Consider the following 25,652-nt stretch of genomic DNA (forward strand, 5'->3'; position numbering starts at 1 on the left):
TTAAGGAGGTGATATTAAAGACATAGCAGTAAACAGTTGCTACGGCTCCATGTTTCCATTGATTGGGAAGACAAGGCAATTTCTCCTGCATGTAATTTATTCACACATGCTAAGTCCTACTACATAGCACACATTCAGGGAAGATGGTTGAGCTGGCAGGGTTGTCTGGACAGTCCCTGCTCTGGCTTTGTTATTTTACGTGGGCAGTACTAGGGTGAAGGGCATAAGGGTGAGGAGGGCACAGAGTACAACGAGACAGGCAGGCAAGCAGGCAAGAGTTCTAGCCAATCAACACTTTATTTTCCCAGTCAACACCTACACAGATGTCACTAGCCACTTCAGACCCCAGAAGGCAGTCTCAACCGTGGTCCAGCAGAGAAGGCTTTGTTCTTCCTCTCTAAGACAGCAGGGAAGTCCCTCACCTCAGAGAGAGAGGGACGGAGGGAAGGAGGGAGGGAGGGAGGGAATGCTCATCAACCCCAGTGCTGGCAAAGTGCTATGGGACCCTGCTGTCCTGCATCACGAGGGTTGAACCGGGCAAGGGTATAGTGCAGGTCTGAGGGTACAGTGACCTAAGTGCAGCACTACTGGCCTGACACCACTCCAGGGTTATTCTTTCTTAGAAGAGGACCTGCCCTAAAACTTGGCCAATGCCTGTGGACGAGGAGTTGGCAAAGAGTGAGGATCACACTGCTAAGGACAGGACATGGCAGGGAAATAAAGCCAAGGGGAGTGTAGGACAGTAAACGATAAAGTGCCTGAACTAAACAACCAAGTGGGACATGAGGGCAGAGCAGCACAGGTCCCTGAGGATAGGAAGAAAAAGAAAGGGTAGACCGCCAGGGCTCGGGACACAGTAGATTAAAAAGAGACGAGGCAGCGAAGCAAGTGCGGGCCATGGAAGGACTTCCCTAGCCCCAATCACATCCACTAACCCAAATGGAAAATTATGTACAAACTTAAAACCAATCCTAGGCACAGGTACTATACCAGGTCCCAGGACAGCAGGCAGGCAGGCAGGCAGGTAGGCAGGCAGGCAGAGAATGGGCTGGCTTCCATCTGCCAGCCAGCTTCTCCACATAGTGCCTCTCCCCAGAGTGGTAGGGAAAGGAGAAATGTGACATCCCTAGTCAGGAAGCCCTATGCCTGCAGCTCATTCTGCCATGGCTCATGGCTCAACCACTGTCTGAGCCTCTTGGTCTGGCTGTGCCAGAGAATGGCTGTCTGGCCCCAGGGGAGGAGGCGGCAGAACATCAGGGGGCTTTGGGGGCATCTCTGGTCCCAAGCCCAGCTCTGCATTCAGTTGCTCCAGCTCTCCCTGATCCAGCAACTCAAAGTCCTCAGTGGTGAGTGCCTCTTCCTCCTCAGGGGCAGCAGCCAGGGGTTGAGGTGAGTCCTGGGGAAGGGATGGGAGCACAGAGGGGGAAAGGAGGGTAACTGGACCACTTTCAGCCAGGCAAAGTGGGGGTGAGAGGGTGCTGGATGCAGCCATTAGGTCACCACTCACTGCCTCTGGGCTCAGGGACTCCACTGGCCCTCCAGGAGAGCACTTCACTCCATCCTGGGGGGACCCTGCCCCATTGAAGTGTGTATTCACGAAGTGAAGAGGGGATGAGAGCTGAAGCAAGGTTTCCTTGGCTACAGCCTCTTCTGTATCCAGGGCTTGCTTTAGGGCTGGAGGGGCATTTAGCAGGTCTTCAGGAGGGGCCAGCTCTGTCTCTTCCCCCTCTCCGAGTTCTCTGCTCAGAGCCTCTTCTGGCTCACTTGGCAGGCTCTGCTGGTCCAAATCTGCGCAGAGAATAAAGGGTTAAGAATGGGCTGGTTTTGGCAGGGCTGTGGTGGCAGAGCAAGCCTTTAAACCCAGCACTTAGGAGGCAGAGGCAAGCAGATGTCTCAGTTTGAGACAGCCTGGTCTACAAGAGCTAGTTCCAGGACAGCCTCCAAAGACACAGAGGAAACCCTGTTTCAACTCCCCCCCCCAAAAAAAAGAAAAAAAAAATGGGCTGGTTTCTCTGACTGGACACAAAATCCAATAAATTCATGGAGATAACTTGGGAAGCCAAGTCCTGTGGCATATACCTATTGCCTTTTCAAGACAGGGTTTCTCTGTGTAACTCTGGAGCTTGTCCTGGAACTAGCTAGGCTGGCCTTGAACTCACAGAGCCCTACCTACCTCAGTCTCCCAAGTGCTGGAGGCAGGAGGGGTCAGGAGTTCAGGTCACCCTCTGCTACACAGAGTGTGAAGCAAGCCTGAGCTATATAAGATCCTTTCTCAAAGAGCAAAGCAGAGCTAGAGAGATGGCTTAGTGGTTAAGAGTACTTGCTGCTTTCCCAGGACCCACAAGGTGGCTCACAACCATCCAGAACTCCAGCTCCAGGGGATCAGTTGCCCTCTTCTGACTGCAGGCACCAGGCATGCACATCCATGTAGGCCAAACACTCATACACATAAATAAACAGATATAAAAACAATAAAAGAAGAAACAGACACCGCAAAGCAAAATAAATGAAGATGGAATACTGAGCTAGGGTCTTTGGGGGAGTTTAGTGTAGAATTAGAGAATCAATTGATTAGAGGAAGATTTTTGGAACTCAGAGAACATAGCCAGCAACAAGTCAGTATCAGGGAGCAGGAGGATTGTAAGCAGGGCAAAAGACTGCTCATACCCTCAGAAACATCTGTCAGTTGTGGGGTGGTGGCCCGAGACACAGAGAAGCCGCCGCTCTCTAAGATAGAGGCCTCCTCATCTGACAGCTCTGAGTCTGTAATAGCTAAGGCCAGCGCTGTTTTCTTCACATCCACCTGCAAGACAACAGGATGAATCCAAGCAGGTCCTGCCTACTTGAGAAGGGATAGCTCTAAAACAGAGTCTCTTCTCTCCCTTTGCCTCTTCAGTTGTTGTTTTGTTTTGTTTTTTCGAGACAGGGTTTCTCTGTGGCTTTGGAGGCTGTCCTGGAACTCACTTGGTAGTCCAGACTGGTCTCGAACTCACAGAGATCCACTTGCCTCTGCCTCCCGAGTCCTGGGATTAAAGGCGTGCACCACCAACGCCCATCTTGCCTTTTCAGTTTTTTGAAGATGGTGTCTTACATAGTCCAGGCTGGTCTCAAACTCATAATGAAACCAGAGTGGTCTTGAATTCTTTTTGTTTTTTTTTGTTTTTTCCGAGGCAAGGTTTCTCTGTATTGTTTTGGAGCCCATCCTGGAACTCGTTCTATAGACCAGGCTGGCCTCGAACTCACAGAGATTCAACCGCAAGGCTGGTCTTGAATTCTTGATCCTTCAAGTAGGATTACAGTGTGCATCACCATACCCAGCCTCCCTGTAGACCTCTATTTGACACCCCATCTTCTTGGACCTCACCACTGGAGAGAAGCCAGCCAACTCTGCCTCGCTTTCACTCTCTGTTTCAGCAAGCGGCTCGTCACCTGCGGGCAGTGCAGTCTTCCCTTGCCGCTCTAGAGAAGGGCAATAAGGAAACATGAGCAAAGACAATGGTGGGGGAAAATACGGTGAAGGAGCTGGAAACGACTTAAATCTCAGGCCCCATCACGACCTGTGACCCTCGGGCCCACCCTGCCTCTGCGAGCCCCTTACTCCTCTTGTCGTGCTTGTGGTGCAGGGCGTCGGCCTCTGCTTTCATGCTGTAGTCCAGCTGCATGAGCAAGGGCTCCAGGCGGGTGTACATCCTCTGGATCAGCTCATGGTAAACCACCAGGGGCCACAGCAGGATACTCAGCACTGTGGGTTACAAAGTCGACCCAGAGCTCAGGATGCCAACATCCCAAAGGCCTTCATGTAAAATGTCCCCTGAAAGGCATGTCTAAACAGAAGTGATATCGTTTCTCAAGACAGTGATATACTCTTCCTCCCATCTCTTCCTCAGGTGGCTAACTGACAAGGACAATTCAACTTTTTCTTTGGGTCAATCCAGAGAAAGAAGAAAGGGCGTTGGGAAGGGCAGGGCTGGACTCCACTCACAGACAATGTAGGAAATCATAATCCCTGGAACATAGTGTCCCAACACCGCTAGCACAGCACAGCCAGAACAGACTCGAGCACAAAACTGCGGAGAAGAGCACAGGGATATGAAAAACACTGGACTAAACCATGCGCCAGTCACCCGAGAAAGAAACCATTATCCATCTGGTGGAAGGATGGAACCAGTTTGGGAAATTTACAATAGACACTGCTCATATCACTCCTCTCCCAACCCCTCTGGCTCCAGGAACTGCTACAGGATGAGGTTTACCTGAGCTGGATTCTGCCTCTTGTACTGCAACAGCTCTTGTAGGTGAATCTGGAAGGTGAGCCAGCTCTCAGCCAGGTATCTGCACAACTCGGGCACACTCAGCAGGTGCGGCTGGGCGCCTGACCCCGCACCCTCACTGGGGAAGACACGACATGACCCCTGGGAGCCTCAGAAACCAGCTTTCCAAGGCACTCACATTACTTTGGGGCTGCTGATGAGCTCTTGAATTTGGAGATGTGTAAAACCCCACCTCCCCCAAGGAGGTCACCCTAGTCTTGGGAGGCATATTCCCAGGGTATTGAACCTCCTACCTCCACAGGGAAGGCACACAGCACCTGCATAGATGACTAGGGCCAGCACTTTTGCTTGCTGCAAGCCCCTTCACTATACTGGGGCCTATGCTTGCAAACACTCCTCTTTGAGCTGACCTGAACATAGTAAGCAGACTACATGTAGGCATCTTTAAAGATGGCCTGGCTGGTCAGTGATGATTCACACCTTTAATCCCAGCACTTGGGAAATAGAAGCAGGTGGATCTTGTGAATTGGAGACCAGCCTGGTCTACAGAGCGAGTTCCAGGACAGGCTCCAAAGCTACACAGAGAAACCCTGTCTCAAAAAAAAAAAAAAAAAAAGTGGCCTGCACTCACCTGTCGGAGTGTTCCTCAGGGGGTGATGCTATAGAGAAAAAAGGGGGGATAAATTAAGAATGCAAGAGACACTGAGAGATTCCAAATCAGAAAGAGGTGCCTCTCCTCAGCATTCCTGGTCTTAAATTTTCAGTGATTCCCCATCTCTCACTTATAGGCATGAACCACACATGAAGCCTAGAGAATTTCCTTCACAAACCAACTGCAGGCTATATTACATATTGTCTCTGTACCCCTTTCTTCTTTGTAGTACTGGGAATTGAACCTGAGGTAAACACTAGGTAAGTGCTTTATCAATGAGCTACATCCCCAATCCTTTTCTTGAGACAGGGTAGGCCCTGAACTTGTACCCTCCCCCGCATCAACCTCTTATGTAGCTGAGATGGCAGGCCTGTACCACCAGTCCTATCTTTGTCTCCTTCTTTAGACTTTGCTAAAGCACAGAAGCCCATACTTAATTCCAGCCAGGCAGTGGTGGCGCACACCTTTAGTCCCAGCACTCGGGAGGCAGAGGCAGGCGGATCTGTGAGTCTGAGGTCAGCCTGGTCTACAAAGCAAGTTCCAGGACAGCCAAGGCTACACAAAGAAACCCTGTCTCAAAAAACCAAAACAAACAAACAAATAGTGATGACAACTCCTATCATGTTCTTTGTAGACACTCATTTAATCATGTTTCTGTGACGTCCCTGCTTTTGCAATTCTTTACAAGGTCATACACCTGATAAAGGCAGAGATGTGTTTCGATACAAACTCTACAGTCTTTTATTTTTATTTGCTTTTTGAGACAATGTTTCACTATGTAACTCTGGCTGACCTAGAACTCACAGAGATTTGTGGGCCTGTCACTTGAGTACTGGAATGACAGGCGTGCACGCCATCACACTCAGCTCCAAACTCCACAGTTTTGACTACTAAGCCCACAAGAACATTAATTTTGGGTAAGAGCCGATACTCATTTCAGGCAATTCCTTAAAATGGGAATAGAGGGGCGTGGAGCATGCCTAGCAGGCAAATGGCTTTGCTGTATCTTCCCTTTGCTGCTCAACCTCGCTCAGCAGAGGCAAAGTGCAGAACAGCTCGTGGAAAGAAGGAACTCACCTGAAACGTCGGGGAGAAAGCGAGGATGCCAGAGATCCAGCAGAAAATAGGTCAAAAGTGAGATGCTGAGCAGGAAGAAGGGTCGGAGAGACGACGATGACAGCAACCTTAGGAAGACAGGCATCTCAGCCGCGAGTGGGTTAGAGGCTCCCAAACCCATCGGAAAGGACGGAAAGACGCACTGATGGGGAGACGCTCCTCTAAGCCTTACCCCCCACCACCAGACTAAGAAATGGGGCAACCTGATGATGGATCACCGCTCCAGCGGCTGACAGCCCTCGAAGGGAGGGAGCACCCGGTCCTCCCGCCCCCGCTCTCCCGCGCAGCCCGGCCCCGCCCCCTCCTCTGCGGCCGTTACCAGAAGAGGCCGTTGAGTGCGGCCGCCGTGACCAGGCTGTGCAGCGGCTTCTCCCACACCAGCAGACGCTGTGCGGCCGCCAGCACCGCCTCCCAGCCGCGGAGCCGCAGCCACAGCGACGTGGCGAGGCGTCCCACCGCCTCGGCCACGGCCGCCTCCTCCTCCGTGTCGCCGGTGGCTTCACCCATGCCGAGGCTCAGCCCCAGGCCCAGGCCCAGCCCCGAGGGCCCACCCGCGTCGGTGTTACCGCCGCCGCTGCTCGCCATCACCGCGCTGCAGCCGCTGCCCGAGCCCGCGAGGAGCCAGGGCTGCGCGGCCGCCGCCGGGGGCGCGTCAGGCGGAAGGGGGCGCACGCCCAGGCGAGCAGAACCTGCGGACAAGCGTCACGTGACGCGGAGCGCGGTCACATGACACGACCCAACAGCCCGGATGGGAGGCCGGCGCGTGCGCGCAGGCGGCTGCCGTGATCCTGTACCGACGCAGGTGTGCTTCCAGGCTGCTGGAACCGTGACCCGAGGCGGGCATCGAGGCTACGCAGCCTGCCGTCTTCTTCCGGCGTTGTCAGGGCGGCTGGGGAATCTGCTAGCGACCCGTATCTCCCGTGAGACCCCGCCCGGAGGAAGGCGGCCTCCAGGCGCCCAGGATCCTGGCTAGGATCGGTTCGGGAAGGGCGGCTGCATTCCCATTACTCAATCCTCGTCGCCTCCAGTCCCCTCCCCTCAGCGGGTAAACAAACAGCAGCGCGTGACTCTAATGACTTAAAAGCCGCCTCACCAACTTAGGAGAGTTGCTTCTTCCTGCTCCGATTGTCGGCGCTCTTCCCCAAATCTTTCAGCGGCAAATTGGGTGGAAGGCGTGTTTGAAAATAAAACCTCATTTAGATGCTGTTTACTTTTGGGAGATTCGTTAGCATCGTTCTGTGAGGCTTCATATCTTTTGAGACCATTAAATTGCTGGAGTAACCCTACAAAGTACAGTATGCATTCGAGCTTTACAATTTCAAACTCATAAGGGGCATAAAGGTTCAACAGATTCCCTTCCACCTTGTCCACAGTTCTCCCAAGGGTAAGTTTCTTGTTCATCTTTCTTATGCATTGCACCTTCCTTACTAAGACCCAGGAAACAACTCGTTGTGTTACTTCTTGTGTTAGTCAGTCTTGCTAATATCTGCACCACTACCACAAGGTCTGGCCTGCTCGTCCACCCTTGGTGCGTCCCGGGCCCCTGAGAATCGTAATCCAAAAATCAGACTCCGGTGCTAGGGGCTCCTGAGACCCGGAGCTCCCAGCCTGAGGCTGGGCCCTGCGGGTGGCACTTCCTGCCCGGCGGGTTGACTCGTCGGCGACAACGCCCCCCGCTTGTAAACGCCAAGCGGACGCAACCCGGGGTCAGAACATTTCGGGTCCTCGGACCTCTTCTTACTCCGCCTGGTGAGCGCCGCGCGGATCGTCGGGCGCCTGGAGGCCCAGTCGCGCGCGGAACAGGAAGGGGCGTCCTGTGGCTGCCGGCGACAGGGGAGGAGACTGCGCGTACCCGGGCGGCGGCCCTCTCGGGAGAGGCGGGCAGGTGGGCCAACGAGGGAGGACGGCTCTGTCCGCAACTTACTATTCTTTTCCTCTCCTTCCACCTTCCCAGGGTGGCGGCTGACGGCGCGATGGATCTGGCTGGGCTCCTACTGGATGAAGAAGGCACATTTTCCCTTACCGGTTTCCAAGACTTCACGGTGAGAGAGAGCGCAGTCCTTCCGTCCTTTGCCCCCTTAGGCTGGGAGTCCGGACTCGGGGCGTTACCCTCCGAACCCGAGAGGAATGGGAGCTCCCTTACTTGCCATGCCCGAGATTGGGCGGCTGTTAAGAGCAATGCCTACTCAAGCTAGGGCCACTTGGGCCTGGAGGCCAACCCTCAGGTTATAGGAAAGGAGCTACGAGTGATTAGCCTGGGGTCCACCTGGTTTCTGGTTTTCTGGTCTTCTGCTGGGAGCCCTCAGTGATGACAGGGTGCTGTCTTCCCTCCCTGAGGCAGGCTGCCATTAAGCAATTGATCCTGGGAACTCGGAGCTGGGTGGGGCATAGCATAGGTCCTTGGTAGCAAAACCAATTTGCTGCCTGTACAGCCTTCCAGACCCAACCCGGGACTTCCACCATACCCTTCCCTGCCATTCACCCTCCTCCACTCCTGGCCCTGTTTCAGTTCCTTCCAGGACACCAGAAACTGAGTGCTCGAATCCGAAGGAGACTCTATTATGGCTGGGACTGGGAGACGGATTGCACCCTGGAGGAGCTCTCCAGCCCTGTGGCAGGTGTGTGTGTGTGTGTGTGTGTGTGTGTGTGTGTGTGTGTGTGTGTGTGTGTGTGTGTGTGTGTGTGTGTGACTGAACAAGAAAGAACTTTGAGGGCAGGGTTGTCAGTAGTCATCCAAATGCCTACAAGGTGTCCTCTGCGCTGCACTGTGTCTCATAGCTAGTTCAGTTGGTACTTGGTTTGACAATGCAGGCTGTTTCACATTCTTTTAGCTCACGTGAGTAAAAGCAGCTCATAAACTGCAGTCACTCATTTTTATGTCCTTGTGTGTGCTGGGCAAGCATTTTATCGTGGGGCTATACCCCAAGACCTGCTGCCCTTTTTTGATGTATAGCTCAGAAATTTTAGTTTTCTAAGTATATTTGTTGTATGTTTCTTTTCTTTGTTGTTTTTCTTTTTCTTTCTTTCTTTCTTTTTTTTTTTTTTTTTTTTTTTTGGTTTTACGAGACAGGGTTTCTCTGTATTGTTCTGGAGGCTGTCGGTCCAGCCTGGCTTTGAACTCACAGAGATCAGCCTGCCTCTGCCTCCCGAGTGCTGGGATTAAAGGCGTGCGCCACCACCGCCTGGCTTGTTTTTTGTTTTTCAAGACAGGGTTTCTCTGTAGCTTTGGAGGCTGTCCTGGAACTAGCTCCTTAGTTCCTCTGTCTCCTTAGTTCTGGAATTAAAGGCAGCAATCCAAACAGGCTTGCTTTTCCATTGCAAATACATGAAGAGAAATGACACAGGCTCTCGTCCATGCGGGACTCCCAAGTGTCAGACTCATCCTGCTTCAAAAACGGCATAATTGCTGGGCATTGGTAGCACACCCCTTTAATCCCAGCACTCGGGAGGCAGAGGCAGGCGGATCTCTTTGAGTTTGAGAACAGCCTGGTCTACATAGCTAGTTCCAGTACAGCCTCCAAAGCCACAGAGAAACCCTGTCTCGGAAAAAAAAAAAAAAAGGTGTGTGCCACCAACGCCTGGCTGTATATTTCCCAAGTAAACAAAGCACACTTCTTAGATAAACATCTGTGAAAGATAAACATGAATAACTCAACAGAAGAACAAGCTTGCCTACTGGAAAAGGCTGAGAATCAAGCTTTTAGTGGGCTTTACCTCTTAGAATTGAGGGTTGGGGGTATATGATGGGGAAATCCAGGGCTGAAGGGTTGACAGTATCTTACTACACAGGTCTGACTAGACTGGAACTCAGTGTAGATCAGGCTGGCCATGTGGAGATCCAATCCCCCTTCCCTGTGTCTTGTGTACTGGGATTACAGACACATTTCACCATATCCTCCCAGCTTAGAAGACATGTCATGTCCCCTTGGCCTCAGATACTACAGACCTAGGTCTTCCGTGACAGTTTCGGGGACTTGTGTGTCTGTTGGGGGTTGACTATTCTGCTCTCCTATCTCTTGCAGACATCACTGTGGAACTTCTCCAGAAGGCAGCACCCAGTCCTATTCGCCGACTCCAGAAGAAATATGTAGCTCATGTGTCCCGGTGAGAGAGAGCCTGGGATTATATGTGTGTGTGTTGTGTGTGTGTGTGTGTGTGTGTGTGTGTGTGTGAGAGAGAGAGAGAGAGAGAGAGAGAGAGAGAGAGAGAGAGAGAGAGAGAGAGAGAGGTATTATTGTCTCTAAAGGAAACTGTAAAGATAGAGATTAGCATCTTGAGAGTTTCAAGAGCTGAAGGGCCCTTGGGTTTAATTACTGATCCTTTTTATATCCCAGGGAGGCTTGTATCTCCCCCTGTGCTATGATGTTAGCTCTGGTGTACATTGAGCGGCTCCGGCATCGAAACCCAGACTACCTGCAGCATGTGTCATCTTCTGACTTGTTTCTGATCTCAATGGTAAGGTGCTCCCCTCCTTTTATCTCTCTAGTGAGCCAGATACCAGGTATGAGTTCCACTGATGCCACTTCTGGCTTCTCTACAGATGGTGGCTAGTAAATACCTTTATGATGAAGGGGAGGAAGAGGAGGTCTTCAATGATGAATGGGGAGCTGCTGGGGGAGTGGCTGTGCCTACTCTCAATGCCTTGGAAAGGGGCTTCCTGAGTGCCATGGTGAGTGGCTCTTCTCTTACCTGTCTTTTTATTCCTTTATTCTTTGTTCCCTGCCAGCTTTCTGTTGTCTTTAGCTCCCCCCCCCTCTCTCTCTCTTTGTGTGTATACATGTATGAACCTTCTGTGTTCTTCCTGAGGAACTGTCTACCTTGCTTTTTGAAATAGGGTCTCTTATTTAGCCTGGTACATAAGGCTTAGGGCAGGCAGGCAGGCTGGCTGAACAGCAAGCCTGGGGATCTGCTTGTCTTTGCCTCCTTAGTGCTAAGATAATAAGTGCATGCCATCATACCCACTTCTTTTTTTGTTTTTCGAGACAGGGTTTCTCTGTATTGTTTTGGAGGCTGTCCTGGAACTCGCTCTGTAGACCAGGCTGGCCTGGAACTCGCAGAGATCTGCCTGCCTCTGCCTCCCGAGTGCTGGGATTAAAGGTGTGCCACCAACGCCTGGCTTATACCCACTTCTTTTATGTGGGTTCTAGGGATCTCAGTTTCTCATGCTTGCATACAAGGTCTTTACTAATTGAGGTAACTACCAACCTCCATTTAATTTTTTTTCCCCAAATATACTTGTACATGCCTTTAATTCCAGGCAGATTTCTGTGAGTTTGAGGCCAAGCCTGATCTGTTTCAGGATAGTCAGGGCTTCATAGTCAGACCCTGTCTCTTAAATAAATTTTAAATTAGGGTGTCCTACAACTCACTACATAGACAAGGCTGGTCTTGACCTTGTGATGAACTTTTGTCTCCCAATGCTGATTGTAGGTATACATAATACTCCTGGCTTTGTGTGTCTGTTCTTCTTGTGTCTTTTTGGCAGGGTCTTCCTCCTTTCTTGTCCTTTTGGGACTAGTTTAGAGGCTCCTGGAACAATGAGTCCAGAAGTAACATCTCACCCTCTTCCTCCAGGGCACACTCTTGAGGCAGACCCTGTAGTGTTGACCTCTGAATATTTGCTTTCAAACTTTCTGCCTTAGACTTTGAACTCCCTGTGGACTCTGACCATTCTTGGGTTTATTTTCTCCCTTTGTACTTAGTAGAAGGGAGAATTAATTCAAGGTCAGGTAGGTGGTGATTGTTTGATGGACTATACACAAGCTCTTTGGATAGTAGTTAGCACATCTTTTCAGCTTGTGGTTCTAGCTGCTCTGGTCAGGTCACCATGGCTTGTTTGTATCTGAGTTTAGCTTTTGCTCTTCCCTGTCCTATGTAGCCCAGGCTGGCCTAGAACTTGCAGCAATACTCCTGCTTCAGCCTCCCAAGTACTGGGATCTTAGGGATGAACTACTGTGCCTGTCTTCCTTCTTGCACACAGGATTGGCGGCTCTACACTGATCCTCGGGAGATCTTTGAGGTGCTGAATTGGCTTGAGAGCTGGTGAGTTCCAGGAACTGGTAAGAGGGGTCTGAGGCATTTAGAGGCATAGGCTAGTGCCATAGGAGTTAGAGAAGAGAAGAGGTCATTGCTTAATTCTTCTACCCTCCTTTGGTGGTGGTAGCAGCTTCTTTGAAGCTTAGGTCTTGGTTTCATCTTCTGGATCACAGTGGGTGGCCTAGAGATCTGTGTATTTCACCAGCTCCTTAGTGTCTTCTGATGGGTACCCCTGGACTCACTGCAGGAGAGTCTCCAACCCCTAGTCTCTTCTCCATACTAGTGTGGCTGAGCAGCAAGGACGTCGGCGGGGCTGGTACACCTACACAGACCTGTGTGTGCTGCTGGAACAGCCTGCATGGCAGCTGTCTCTGGGCTTCCTCTGCCAGCGTCTGGTAAAGGTGAGAAGGGTTATGAAGGAGAGGGACTTGAGTAGACTCACACGAGTGTGTGCGTGTGTGTGTGTGTGTGTGTGTGTGTGTGTGTGTGTGTGTGTGTTTAAAAGCAAATCCAGAAAGGCTTAGGAGAAGTTTGAGAGTCGATGGGAGAGCAGGGGAAGCAGAGGGAGTTACAGAAAGCTTCAGTGTGAGAGACTGCGAGTGAGGAACAGTTAAAGACAGTCAACAGCCAGCTGTGTTCTTATCTTCTCTCTTGCAGCTGTCCTGCCTGTTAGCTGTGGCATATGTGAGCAGTGTGGCCCTAGCTGTGGCATCAGTGGCTGTGATACACCAGTCCTTGGGGCTGGCCTGCACCCCCTCACCAGGTCCCCCTGACCTCAGACTGGTTTCCAAAGACCTCTTGCAGCCCTGCATGCCTTCCCCCATGCCGCAGTGCCTGACTAATAGCTCCAGCTGCCTGGAAGACAATGGAGAGTTGCAGTCACTCTGGGGCAGTCTTCTGACCTCGCTGACACCCCCTCCGGTACCTCCCCCAGACCCTCCTGCCCCACCTACTCTTCTCCACAAATGTCCCTTTTGCCAGAAGTTCCAGAGAACCCCCCCAAACTGCCGTGTCTGCGACCAACCTAACCGTACTGTGTCTATTGGTCCTTCATACCCCTTTTACCATACCCATGGCCTGGCCCCACCCTGGCTCTGGAGCCCAGTAGCCCCTCCATTCCTCCAACCCCAGCAATGTTCTCTTTTTAGTGTCATGGAGCTGGCCCGTCTCAAGTCTTTCATTTTCCCAGGCTAGGTAGGGTCTGAGGAATGCATCGAGAGGGCTTGGGAGTCCCTAAGAACCTGAAAGAGAAAAGCTTGATTTAGATTTTTGCTACCTTTCTGGTTCCTTGGCTAGTCTCCTGTTCTCCTGAGTAGGAGCATAAGGGGTTATGGGGCAGGACAAGGTCATTCACCCTCTTAGACCTCAGAGGCTGCCTAGTACGCTAGGACACTGGTGGTGCCAGGGACAGTTTCAGCTCAGTGACCAGGGGCATGTCACAGATGACAGAGAAGTACCCACCTTTCTGCCTTCTCAAGCCTGGGGTAGGGGCTAGACTTTTGCTTTTGAGTTTCCAAAGATGGAAAGGTAAAGGTGGGAGGTATGGGAAGTGGATGAGGAGAGGAAGTATTCACCTGGTTCTCTTCCTGTGATGTCCCTGAGGCACCAAGATGGAGCCAATGAGGGAAGGCTTCCTGAGGTAGGAAGCTTGCTACACCCATCCCTTGGATGTAGTTGTCACAGCCAAGAATTGTTGGGTCCTTCAACCTTGCCCTTTCGTCTTCCACCCAACCTTAGCATCCTCCTCCAAGGCTTCCCACTCGACCAGTTCTTTTCTAGGTGTTCTCTTTACAGGCCTCTCTGGGTACCACTGCTTTGTATGGGAGTTTTTCACGCTTTTGTAGAACTGAGGTTTCAATAAAGAGTTTGTGTTGCATGGCCTGGCCTTTCCTTCCACGTCATCCTTTGAGATCTCCTCCCATCTGCCTTCCAAGTCAGCTGCACCATCCCGGCAACATGCAAGCATTCTCTCTGAGCTCGGTTTCAAACTTCTTGTTTGGTAGTTATTCCTGTTTCAGGCTTTCCTGCATCTCTACTGCTACGACCTCAGGGGCCCTGAAATCTCTGGATATGGCATACCATGGGAGCCTACCATGCTGACTGTCCAGGCTTGGGAAGGCCTTGTCTGTTGTTGCACATCCTGGGTGGGTACCAACCTTGTGGATCCATATGTTATCAAAACATACCCAGTTGAGCTCCTAGAATGCAAGCCTGCTTACTTCTTCACCAAGGTGACTCATGAAAGTAGCTGGTGTTGAAGAACCAGAGCTGGGTCAATGGAAGAACAGTCTACGGTGTGTTTGGACTGCTAGCTGACTGCTGAAGATCATTTAGGGAGTGTAGGGGGTAGGAGTAGAGGTCAGTGGGTGGGTGGCTGCTGCTGTCCCCAAGGGTCATTCATTATAGACATGTTTTTTGCTTTGTATAATCTTTGGGGATGCATTTGTCCAGCTTGAGTGGGTTACTAGACACCCTAAAGTGCTTAAAACCTTTTACTATGAACGGTTCCCAAGACCTCATCATGCATATGAAAATCCTGTTTTTATGAGTCTGGAGTTAGCCAATGTTGCAAATGGCCTCACAGGATTCAGACTGATCTGGCATTTGCTACTTACATCTGCCTTCAGAGTGTTGGGATACTGGCATGTGGCACCACCCCTAGCCAATTTGAAAGTTATTTTTTTTAAGTACAAACATGAAACATTTTTGTGCATTTTGGAAAAAAAAACTTGGGGACTCAAACCTACACAAAGAATTAAACACAAAGAAGGAATTCTGGGAGTGAGAGTAAGTCTTCCCCAGGGAATAGCATTCAATTGGTTATCCAATACCAAATTGTCAGCTCTGGAAACATACCTATGAGTAACATTGTACAGACTGAGCAGTTTATAGTTAGTAATATATATGTGTATATACATCTATTCATGTCACAACAATAGATGTGGAATACAATTGAAGAGAGAGAGGAGCAATAATATGAACAAAGGAGTTAAGACCATGATGGGGAAACCCACAGAATCAGCTGACCCAAGCTAGTGAGAGATCACTGACTCTGGTCTGACAAATGGGGAACCTGCATAAGACAGAATTAGACTTCCTTAATATAGGTGACAATGGTGTGACTGGGACAACATATGAGGCCTAACACATGAGATCTAACACCAGTGCACAAACTGACTTAGTGGAGCCCATTCTATATGGAGAGACACCTTGCTCAGCCTAAACACAGGGGTGTGGGGGTGGAGAGGGGCCTTGGTCCTGCCTCAGTGAGATGATGGGACAGACTTTGCAGACTTTCTAGGGGAGGCCTTATCCTCTCTGAGGAGCAGATGCGGGGGAGGGAGGGAGTAGAAGGAGAGGAGGGAGGGGGAACTGGGATTGGAATGTAAAAAAATTAATTAAAAAAGTAAAAAAAAACAATGAAAAGGGAACATAAATTTGAAAACTGGGATAGAGGGGTACATGGGAGAGTTTTGAGGAAAGGGAATGCAGAAATAACGTAATTATAATCTCAAAAATGAAAACCTCAGCTTTCACGGAATTATACTCCGTGTAAAGTCAATGTATTCTTTGTTCAGTGTTTTACCAAAGGTTTGATCACTGTTATAGAAAACCAGGTCACCAGTGTCAGTACTGCTTTTGACATCTGAATTACCAGTAAATGTCATTGGCTGGCAGTGTACCTAGCTATCAAATCCACAGTGATCCTATTTATGGGTGTGGCTGGCAGACTGTTTCATTGTCTGGTTTACTTGTGCCCAAGCTTTCACTTTTTGAAATACACATACTATTTATTAATTACTCTTGCTTTACAGTGAGTGCATTATATGTAGTGGTCATTGTCATATAGAATGTGGGCGTTTTATGGATGAGTTTGTTTTGAACTGATCCAGGGCATGTCTTGTTTGGTTGAGGAGTGTGTACCTAATAGATGATGCTGAATGCTGATGACAAAAAGAGGTGGTTTGCAAAATTTCTTCAGGCTATTTTGATAGGTCTCCCCTAAGTCTCATTTCCAGAGCCTGGTCTAGAATCAGGAGATATGGACAAAATTCTTGAGGGAGGGGTCCAGAACTCAGCTGCTAGGTTAATGGCTGATGGAATTTACTCAAGAGCTGGGCAAAGGTGAAAGAGCCATGTCCTGCTCCCAAACCCTTATTTCTCTCTCTCCGCTTCACTGACACCCCCACCCCCTCCCCACAGAGCCAGCGCACGCCCTCCAACCCACACCCTGATCTAGCCCTGGGGCAGCCAAGACACAATCAAGTCAGGGCAGCATGAGCCGATCACCACTCCATCCTATTCCACTACTGTCTGTGAGCTCCCAGGATGCCCCTGCTTCCCTGCCATCACTGCGGCCCTCTCTGCAGAACCCCTCCTCCCACTCATGGGCCTCTCGGTGTGGGCCTTCTACATGGGGGCTCAGCTGTCTTCTGGCTCTACAGGTAGGAGGGAGTGGTACAGGAGTTGGCCGAGATGGGTATTTGGAGGGAGTCAATGAGTCTTGAGAAACCTAGACAACTATTTCTGAAGCTGGCCCCTCTGCGCTCCGCTCCTCTATCCGGCAGCATTTCCTGGTCCTCGCATCTCTGCTCTGTGCCTCCCACCTGCTACTGCTTCACAATCTTCCCCCAGGAGGGCTCTCATACTCGCCTGCTCAGCTCCTGGCTTCCAGTTTCTTTTCCTGTGGTGTGTCTACCGTCCTGCAAACTTGGATGGGCAGCAGGTGAGAGGAACTCCTTTGAGAGGGAGTAGGCTTCCGGAAGGAGACTTAAGGGAATCCTGTTAACTGTCACATGTTTCCAAACCTGCTGGGGCTGCTATCCATACAGGCTGCCTCTAGTCCAGGCTCCATCCTTAGAATTCCTTATCCCTGCACTGGTGCTGACAAACCAGAAGCTACCTCTGACCACCAAGACTCCTGGGAATGGTGAGTACAGGGTAAAGGCAGGCTAGTGGCAGAAGTATGTCCTGGCTGGAGGCTTGGCACTTAATATTGCGTATTGTAGAGAGAGGTCTTTGGGGTCATAACTGGCATCAGTTAGGACAGGAGAGCACTGAGCCTCCATTCCATTTACACCTCTCTGTACCCCAAACTTGCAGCTTCCCTCTCCCTGCGCCTGTGTAGTCTGACAAGCTGCCATGGCCTGGAGCTCTGGAACACTTCTCTCCGAGAGGTGAGTGCTTGAGAAAAGATGGTGGAAGGACTGGATGGTCCCAGCGTGGAGATGCTCTTATTTCCACTATGCAGATACTGATACGACAGGGAAGGAGCAATTCCCAGCACCCACCCAGCAGCTAACAACTGTCTCTAACTCCAGTATCTGACACCCTCACACAGACATACATGCAGGCAAAATACCAATGCCAGTGAAATAAAAGGAGATAAATGACAAAAAAAGAAGAAAAAGAAACTCCAAGCCGAAGTTAACTTGATTGAGCATGAAGTTTTCTATCCATCCTCTCCTTTGCTCCACCAGGTGTCGGGGGCAGTGGTGGTATCCGGGCTGCTGCAGGGCACAATAGGACTTCTAGGGGTGCCTGGCCATGTGTTCCCCCACTGTGGGCCACTGGTGCTCGCTCCCAGCCTGGTTGTAGCAGGGCTCTCTGCCCACAAGGAGGTGGCCCAGTTCTGTTCCGCTCACTGGGGCCTGGCCTTGCTGTAAGTGAGTCCTGAGAGGTGTGGGGATGGTACCCAGCGGGTGTGTAGACCTGGGGAGGGCAGAGCTTCCAGATTATCAGATTCCTTAGCCACCTGGGTAGGGATAGCAGGTTTTAGATTTGGAATCCGAGGCTTTTCTAAAACTCATTCAGTCTCCCTGATATTTGCAGTCACGTGCGATGGTTCCTCAGGGTACCTCCCTACCCCTTCCACGAGGAGATTCTTCCCTGGGACATCCTTTTATGATATTCTGCTCACCTGCATTGCCATCATTCGTGATTCTGTTGCTTCTGACCCGCAGAACTCCTCTCTTTCCTAGGCTCATCCTGCTCATGGTGGTGTGTTCTCAGCACTTGGGCTCCTGCCAGGTACGGCTGTGCTCCTGGAGGCCAGCCTCAGCTTCTCCCGCTCACATTTATGTTCCCGTCTTCCGACTTCTTTCGGTATGTGGGGGCTCTGGGCAGATGGAGTGAGAAGGGCTGACAGGTGAGGTGGCCCACACCTGTAACTCCACACTGAGCAGGAGTTCACGTTCTGCTATTTAGGAAGTTTCAGCCCAGTCTGTGGACAACAACAACAAACAACCAAACCAAATCAAAACATAGGACATTGCTGCTCTTCCAGAGGACTCCAGTTTGGCTCCCATTACATATGTGGCTGGCTCATAACTGCCTGTAATTCCTGCTCCAGAAGCCAAGTCCCTCTTCTGGCCTTCAAGCACTGCCCCCACCCCATACAAATAAAAATAAAACATGGGGGTGCACGCCTTTAACCCTAGCGCTTGGAAGGCAGAGGCAGGCAGATTTCTGTAAGCTTGAGGCCAGCCTGGCTTACATAGAGAGTTAAAGGATTGCCAGGGTTACAGAGAGACCCTATCTCAAAAATCAAATCAAATCGTTGAAACAGACGAAAGCGTGTGGGACTGACATGGAATGCTCTATTGGCCCCCTGCTTCTGAGTTTCTGGTGGCCCCGCCCAGGCTGACTCAGAAGGTGCTGGGGGGGGAGCCTTTTTCCATCTCACTGTTGTCCTTCAGGTGCTTACCCCTGTGGCCTGTGTGTGGATCATCTCTGCCCTTCTGGGTCTGAGTGCTAACCCCCTGCATCTGTCTGACCCCACCGAGGCACCATGGTTTTGGCTGCCTCATCCAGGTAGGTTTTCTTCTATGCTCCCATTCTCTCACTCCAATCAAGGCTTCTGTTTCTTTGAACTCACAATTTAATAGACTTCAGCCAGGTGAGGTGGCACATATCTGTAACTCCAATACTTGGGAATCTGGGGCAGGAGATCAGGAGTTCAAGGTCTCCGCAGCTGCTTATCAAGTTTAAGGCCAACCTGGGCTAAATGAGACCCTGTCTCAAAAGACAAGTTACACAAAAGATTGAATGGGGCTCACCTCTCACGTTGGAATTAAATCTGTGTTTTCTCGAAACACAGGTGGAGAGATTGCCAACTTGAGGGGTGGTGGCCCCCCCACTTCAGTGCAGGTGTATTATTTGAGTCAGTATCGGGAGACGTTATACCGTGTATACTTACTCTCTACCCACTGCTTACTCGTGATATCCCTGGGCAATTAACAAGTTTACATTATCAGCCTCTGTGGACATTACTGTAGAGTTACTGCCTTGAGTCAGTGTTTGGGAAATTTTGTCATTCATGTTTATTTGTCATGGTGGTAGGGGTCAAACAACTTCGAACGCTGTACATACTCTGCAAGTGCCTTATGCTGAACTCTACCTCAGTCCTTCATTTAACAGTTTAATAATGGCCCATTGAGTTCTGATGAGGCCCTAAGTACATGGTAGGCGTAGTAATGAGTACAGGAATAACAATGTCTGCTCCAAGGAGCTGACAGTCTATTGGGGGTATATTGATGGGAATCAAATAAGCACCTCAGTAAATTCGAATTTGTCATTGTAGTAAGAGTACCTAAGTAAAACTAGAATTTGGGGTGAGAGAAAATAATGGGGAATTTGATGCAATTAGTGGGGTTGAGAGAAGTGTTTTTTTTTTAACTTGGGTTTTTTCTTTTTTTTTTTTTTTTTTTTGGTTTTTCGAGACAGGATTTCCCTGTGGCTTTGGAGGCTGTCCTTGAACTCACTCTGTAGACCAGGCTGGGGTTTTTTTTTAGAAGCCTTCTTCTTAAATATATTTTTTATTTCTTGACATGTTCCATACCATGCATCTTGATCATATCTAGTGCTTCCTCCCACTGCCCACAGCGCATCTCCATCCCATCTTCATGTCCTTTAAAAAACTGACTCATTGAGTGCTGCCTGTATGCTCCTGGGTATGCGGCCATCTGCTAGAACAAGGGCAACCTACTAGGGTCTACCTCTGAAGAAAAATGACTCTCCCTTCCCTAACATAGCTCCTCAGCTAGGGGTGAAGCCTCACGAGCCTTTACCTCACTCATGCTTCTGTGCTGGAATCTTGACTGGCTTGATCTTGTACAGGTCTTGTGCATGTAACCGTAGCTGCTGTGAGTTCCTGAGTGCAATCAATGGCCATGTCCTGTCACGGCACTGCTCCCCATCCCCCAGTTCTTACATCCACCCCCCCCACTCCCCCCCTCCTTTTTTTGGAAACAGGATCTCACATAGTTTAGGTTGACCTTGAACTTGCATTGTAGTCAAGGATGGCCTTAAACTTCCTGTACCTTGCAAGTGTTGTAATTACAGGGATGCAGCACCATACTTGAACGTGGTAGCAGAAATAATCCTTGGAAGAAGTGAGATGTAAGAGGTGGGGAGAGAAGGGGCTAGTTGGACAGGACACAGGAGACAACAGCTTGCAAGGCAAACACCACATGAAGGGCCCTGTGGCAGGAACACAGCAAGTCTAGGGCCTGAAATAAGGCTAGTGTGTTTGAAGTAAAGTGGAATGTGATGGGAAATGTGACTAGGAGCAGAAGTGAGAGTCAGACCAATGGTGACAGTGAAGAGAAGGATCTCTCTCCTACAGTTCAGTGGTTTTGCCCCACAGTATTATCCTGAAAAGCTAGAGCATCTGGGATTCTTGTGGAACAGGCATTTGGAAGCAGAAGAATGCTCTAGGCTTGAATCCGGTCTCTAGATGACTCCTTCTTCTTCCTCAGGTGAATGGGATTGGCCCTTGTTGACGCCCAGGGCCCTGGCTGCAGGCATCTCCATGGCTTTGGCAGCCTCCACCAGTTCCTTGGGTTGTTATGCCCTGTGTGGCCAGCTGTTGCATTTGTCTCCTCCACCCCCACATGCCTGCAGTCGAGGGCTGAGCCTGGAGGGGCTGGGCAGTGTTCTGGCAGGGCTGCTGGGGAGCCCCCTGGGCACTGCATCCAGCTTCCCAAACGTAGGCACAGTGAGCCTTTTCCAGGTACGTGGATCTGAGACAGGACTGAGGGGACTGGAGGTACAGGGCAGGAGCTCATACTGATCAGCTGTCCGCTGGACCAGTTTTCAGTCAGGCAGCACACTGGGGGAGGGGACTAGAAGTACTACGTGTATGAATGTAGAGAAACAGGAAATTGGTATGTCAGGTGCATCAGGAGCTCTGCCAAGGCTCCTTACACGGAAGAATGAGTCAGAGAAAGCCCTGTTCTCTTGGGAACCTCATTAAGAAAGGATTATATAGCAGAAGTTGAGAGTAGTAAGCACTATCATGAAAGCAGTGGTGTATGGGCTTAGCAAAGAGGTACCTTTGGCTAGAGTGGATGGAATGCTTAGAAGAGTCACATTTAAACTGGGTTACAAAGGATGAAAAGAAGTGGTCAGGCAAAGATCTGGCATGGTCCAAGGAGATGGGTGTTTTCCGGTGTCTCTTCTTCATGCAGACTGGCTCACGGCGAGTAGCCCACCTAGTGGGGCTGTTCTGCATGGGGCTTGGGTTCTCCCCAAGGCTGGCTCAGCTATTCACAAACATTCCACTACCTGTGCTTGGTGAGTAAACAGATGTGAAGACAGGTATTAGAATACTTTTTGAACTAACCAGGTGGCTAGGCTGGTGTCATTTCCTTCTAAATAACTTCTCTGAATGGATGTGGATATGTGCTCTTGTTTTCTTAGCCCAACTGAGTCTCTTGCAGAATCAGAAACAAGTCTGTTGGTCATCTTTCCTCATTACAACCTGCCTGTTCTACAAACCCTGAGCCTTGCCCTCTTCCCATTGCCTTGTTTTCCTCTACACGAGGCAGGTGGGGTACTGGGAGTGACCCAGGCTGTAGTTCTGTCTGCTGGATTCTCTAGCTTCCACCTGGCTGACATCGACTCAGGGCGAAATGTCTTCATTGTGGGCTTCTCCATCTTTATGGCCTTGCTCCTGCCAAGGTGGCTCCGGGAAGCGCCAGTCATGCTCAACACAGGTAGGTGGGGTGGAGAAGAAAAGAGGAGCGGGGTTGAGGCTTTAGACCAGTGGCTCTCAATCTGTAGGTCACGACTCCTTTGGGGCTGGAATGACTCTCTCATAGGGGGCGCCTAAGATCATCAGAAAGCACAGTTATTTATGATTCACAACAGTACCAGAACTGCAGTTATGAAGTAGCAGCAAAAACAATTTTATGGTGGTCATGGTGGGGTCACCACAACATGAGGAGCTGTATTAAAAGGTCACAGCATCAAGAAAGTTGGAACCACTGCTTTAGGCTCTCTGAATTCTTGGTCTCACAGTGGGATTTTGTACATACTTCATTCATTCATTTAACAAATAATCGTTGAGCTCTGTGCTCCTGTTTTTGTGCTTTTGTCTTGGTTTTATTTCTGTTGCTGTAGTAAAGCCCTGAGACCAAAGGCAACTTGGCGGGGAGGTTCATTCAGTTAACAATTCCAGGTCTCATTCATCACTGAGGGAAGCCATGACAGGAACACAAGGGAGAATCCTGAAGGCAGGCCTGCTTGTTAATCTACACATATTACCTTCAAAGGAGCAACTCACTTCACAGCCAAAGATGTACAGCTGGGCCCCGGAGGATGCTGCCTCACACTCAGCTAACTTTCTTACACACTTCAAGATCATATGTCTTGGCTACCTGATGGGCCAGGCCCTACTAAGTCAACCCCAGATACAGACAATCCCCCACAGACTTCCTCACAAGCCAATTGACCTAGGCAATTCCTCAATTGGGACTCTCCTCTCCGATGACTCCAGGTGGTGACAAGTTGACAGTAAAGTTAAAGTTACAAAACTCCTCCCCTTAAACACATTAAAAAAAAGCTAAGTAGGTCAAGATGCAAAAGTACTTCTAGGTTGTATAGTATTATGAAAGAGGTGACTTGCACAGGAACATAACAAGAAAGTTTAAGATAAGTGCTGTGAGCAGGGCATGAGGGATCATGCCTTCCTTTAATCCCAGCCCTCGGGAAGCTGGTGGGATCTCTGTGATTTTGAGGCCAGTAGTCTACACAGTGAGTTCCAGGCCAGTAAGGGGTACATAAAGAGACCCTGACAAAAGCGAAAACAAAAACAAAGGACCTGTGGTACTTAAGGACAAGAGTAGCAGCCGGGCGTTGGTGGCACACGCCTTTAATCCCAGCACTCGGGAGGCAGAGGCAGGCGGATCTCTGTGAGTTCGAGGCCAGTCTGGTCTACAAAGTGAGTTCCAGGACAGTCTCCAAAGCTACAGAGAAACCCTGTCTCGAAAAACCAAAAAAAAAGGACAAGAGTAGCTTCTTCCTGAGGTGATTCAGTACAATTGGTCTTTGAGGAGGGAAAAACTTAAACCTATTTGACAAAAGACCATTTCTGTGTGTGAGAGACACAGTATCATTTTGGAGCCTAGAATGACTTCAAACTCTTGGCAATCCTCCTGCTTCAGATTCCCAAGTGACAAGATTATAGATGTAAGCCACATGGACAACTGATAAGATCATTCTTGATCATGTTTCCATTATATACAAAGAGAAAAGCTAGGATTAGGGGACAGAAGTAGTATATCCTGAAATCCACAAACAGCATGGTTTATTTAGAGCAGTGGTGTTCAACTGGGAGTGTTTTGTTTCATGTGGAACATCTAGCAATGTCTGGAGACTTTTTTTGGATGTCACACATAGGAGAATGAGGATTGCGTTTTGTATGTTTGCTTGTTTGGAGACGGGGTTTCTCTGTGTTAACAGTCCAGACTGTTCTGGAACTCTATTTGTAGGCTGGCCTCAAACTCACAAAGATCTTACTGCTTCTGCCTTCCCTGTGGTGGGATTAAAGGCATGAGCCCCCATGTCTAGTGAGAAAAAGGGCTGTTACAGGCATTCAGGCTTAGAGAGGTTGTTAAGCACCCTTGGATGCATTGGACAGCTCCTTACAACAGAATTAAGTGTTAGTAGGACTGAAGTTGGGAAGCTAGAACACCAAAAGTCAGAAGTGGGAGAGACTGGGGCTTTTTAATGTCAAACTTTCCAGAGAAAGGGAGCCTTAGACTAAGGGTATCTGGTGGGTGCTTAGAAAACACAATGTTAGCTGGGCGTTGGTGGCGCACGCCTTTAATCCCAGCACTTGGGAGGCAGAGGCAGGTGGATCTTTGTGAGTTCCAGGCCAGCCTGGTCTACAAGAGCTGGTTCCAGGACAGCCTCCAAAACAATATAGAGAAACCTTGTCTCGAAAAACCAGATAAAAAAACCAAAACCAAAACCAAAACCAACGAACCAACCAACCAAACAGAAAACCCCTACAGTATTAAGAAAAGTTCCTATGGGAAGGGCCTGAGGGTGGGAAATGGAGTTTGTAGAGGGACAAGTGGAATGGAATGATTGCTTAGTGAAACCTGTCCCTGGTTCAAGACTTAGTTTAGGTCTAAATGGGAAGGGAAGACACATTGACTTGGACAGTATCAGTTACCTTCCTGCCTGGCCCCAACCTTTTGTAGGCTGGAGCCCTTTGGATATGTTCCTGCGTTCTTTGCTGGCAGAACCAATTTTTCTAGCTGGTCTTTTGGGCTTTCTTCTAGAAAACACCATTTCTGGTAAGTTGGGACCAGGTCCTAGGGAAGTGGCTGGGAAGTCATTACTCCATGGCTTGGGCAGTGATCAGACTAGCCCCTCCTTTTACTTATTTATTGAGACAGGGTTTCTCTGTGTCCTGGGACTTCATTTAATAGACCAGGCTGGCCTGGAACTCACTGAGCTCCACCTGCCTCTGCCTTCCAAGTGCTGGGATTAAAGGCATGCACTACCATGCCTGGCTTACTTATTTTTTAGGGTTTATTTTTATTTTAAATTAAGTCTGTGGATAGATCCACATGAATGTACATCCCCCCACCAGATGTGGAGCTACAGGCAGCCATAAGCTATCTGATACTGGTGATGAGACGTGGAACTTGGGTCTCTCCAGCCTGACCAAGCCCTCCTTTGCAGGTACACAGATTGAGCGAGGCCTAGGTCAAGGGCGGCCAACTTCTTTCACTGCCCAGGAAACTCGGAAGTCCAGGGAGAAGGAGGCTCAAGAGTATGGGCTTCCATTAGCCATCAACGATATGTGTTCCTGCATCCCACAGCCTCTCCATTGCCTCTGCCCAATGCCTGAAGACCCTGAGGATGAGGAAGGAGGGCCCTCTAAAACAGGAGAGACCGCTGACTTGTTGCCTGACTCTGAGGAGTCATGCCCTAGAGCTAACGGAGAAGGGTTTAGGTCTCAGTAATTAGCCAAGAGACCATTTTTGTCTTTATTAGTTTAGCAGTAACTCCCAGCTTGCTGAACTCTTGCCTCCAATTTTTTAGAATTTATTGGTCCACCTAGATGCGTCGTTTCCTGGTAGAACGGGCTACCTTTCCTCCTCTTTATCAGGCTAATGTGTTCAGACGCAGGGGACATGGATTTAGTGGATGAATAAGTGAATAAATTAGATATTTGCCTGTGAACTGCCAATGCCCATTGAATGAACTCTAGCGTTCAAGTATTATACGGAGCGCTTCCCACGAGCAAGGTTTGAATATGACAGGGACCATGGCCTCTC

The 25,652-nt window shown here is 49.7% G+C and overlaps 4 protein-coding genes across 7 annotated transcripts in view; 3 read left to right on the top strand and 1 right to left on the bottom strand.

Moving 5' to 3' along the window:
* Positions 1-278: 278 nt before the first annotated feature.
* Retreg2 (reticulophagy regulator family member 2) lies at positions 279-6,765 on the bottom strand. 2 transcript variants are annotated; one of them, XM_005070477.4, is made up of 10 exons: positions 6,359-6,765; positions 6,001-6,107; positions 4,903-4,930; positions 4,254-4,389; positions 3,983-4,067; positions 3,599-3,742; positions 3,365-3,459; positions 2,668-2,803; positions 1,508-1,788; positions 279-1,396 (listed from the first exon to the last, which is right to left on the bottom strand). In XM_005070477.4, exons 1-10 carry the CDS (start codon positions 6,622-6,624, stop codon positions 1,169-1,171), a joined length of 1,506 nt encoding a protein of 501 aa, XP_005070534.1. In that variant the 5' UTR covers positions 6,625-6,765; the 3' UTR covers positions 279-1,168. The 2 variants fall into 2 exon arrangements, with proteins under 2 accessions (XP_005070534.1, XP_005070533.1); XM_005070476.4 differs by having other exon boundaries at positions 279-1,788.
* Positions 6,766-6,829: 64 nt separating this feature from the next.
* On the top strand, positions 6,830-13,951 carry Cnppd1 (cyclin Pas1/PHO80 domain containing 1). Of its 2 annotated transcripts, none has more exons than XM_005070478.4 (9): positions 6,830-7,423; positions 7,994-8,081; positions 8,549-8,657; positions 10,062-10,143; positions 10,374-10,494; positions 10,580-10,708; positions 12,020-12,081; positions 12,359-12,476; positions 12,733-13,951. In XM_005070478.4, exons 2-9 carry the CDS (start codon positions 8,013-8,015, stop codon positions 13,267-13,269), a joined length of 1,227 nt encoding a protein of 408 aa, XP_005070535.1. In that variant the 5' UTR covers positions 6,830-7,423; positions 7,994-8,012; the 3' UTR covers positions 13,270-13,951. The 2 variants fall into 2 exon arrangements, with proteins under 2 accessions (XP_005070535.1, XP_012969219.1); XM_013113765.3 differs by lacking the exon at positions 6,830-7,423 and adding an exon at positions 7,687-7,788.
* A 98-nt stretch (positions 13,952-14,049) lies between these two features.
* Positions 14,050-25,557, top strand: Slc23a3 (solute carrier family 23 member 3). The gene is made up of 13 exons (XM_005070480.4): positions 14,050-14,219; positions 16,279-16,520; positions 16,644-16,801; positions 16,908-17,005; positions 17,179-17,252; positions 17,556-17,737; positions 18,057-18,180; positions 18,774-18,888; positions 20,835-21,088; positions 21,546-21,651; positions 21,906-22,073; positions 24,567-24,662; positions 25,054-25,557. Exons 2-13 carry the CDS (start codon positions 16,353-16,355, stop codon positions 25,335-25,337), a joined length of 1,827 nt encoding a protein of 608 aa, XP_005070537.1. The 5' UTR covers positions 14,050-14,219; positions 16,279-16,352; the 3' UTR covers positions 25,338-25,557.
* Positions 21,521-25,652, top strand: part of Nhej1 (non-homologous end joining factor 1) — a 90,637-nt gene continuing 86,505 nt past the window's right edge. For both annotated transcript variants that reach the window (XM_040753291.1, XM_040753293.1), the window contains exon 1: positions 21,521-21,651. The gene's annotated coding sequence lies outside the window, so the exon portion shown is untranslated. The remainder of the gene's footprint in view (positions 21,652-25,652) is intronic.

The sequence above is a fragment of the Mesocricetus auratus genome, unplaced genomic scaffold, assembly GCF_017639785.1.
Source record: "Mesocricetus auratus isolate SY011 unplaced genomic scaffold, BCM_Maur_2.0 Super-Scaffold_100010, whole genome shotgun sequence".
Classification (NCBI taxonomy): domain Eukaryota; kingdom Metazoa; phylum Chordata; class Mammalia; order Rodentia; family Cricetidae; genus Mesocricetus; species Mesocricetus auratus.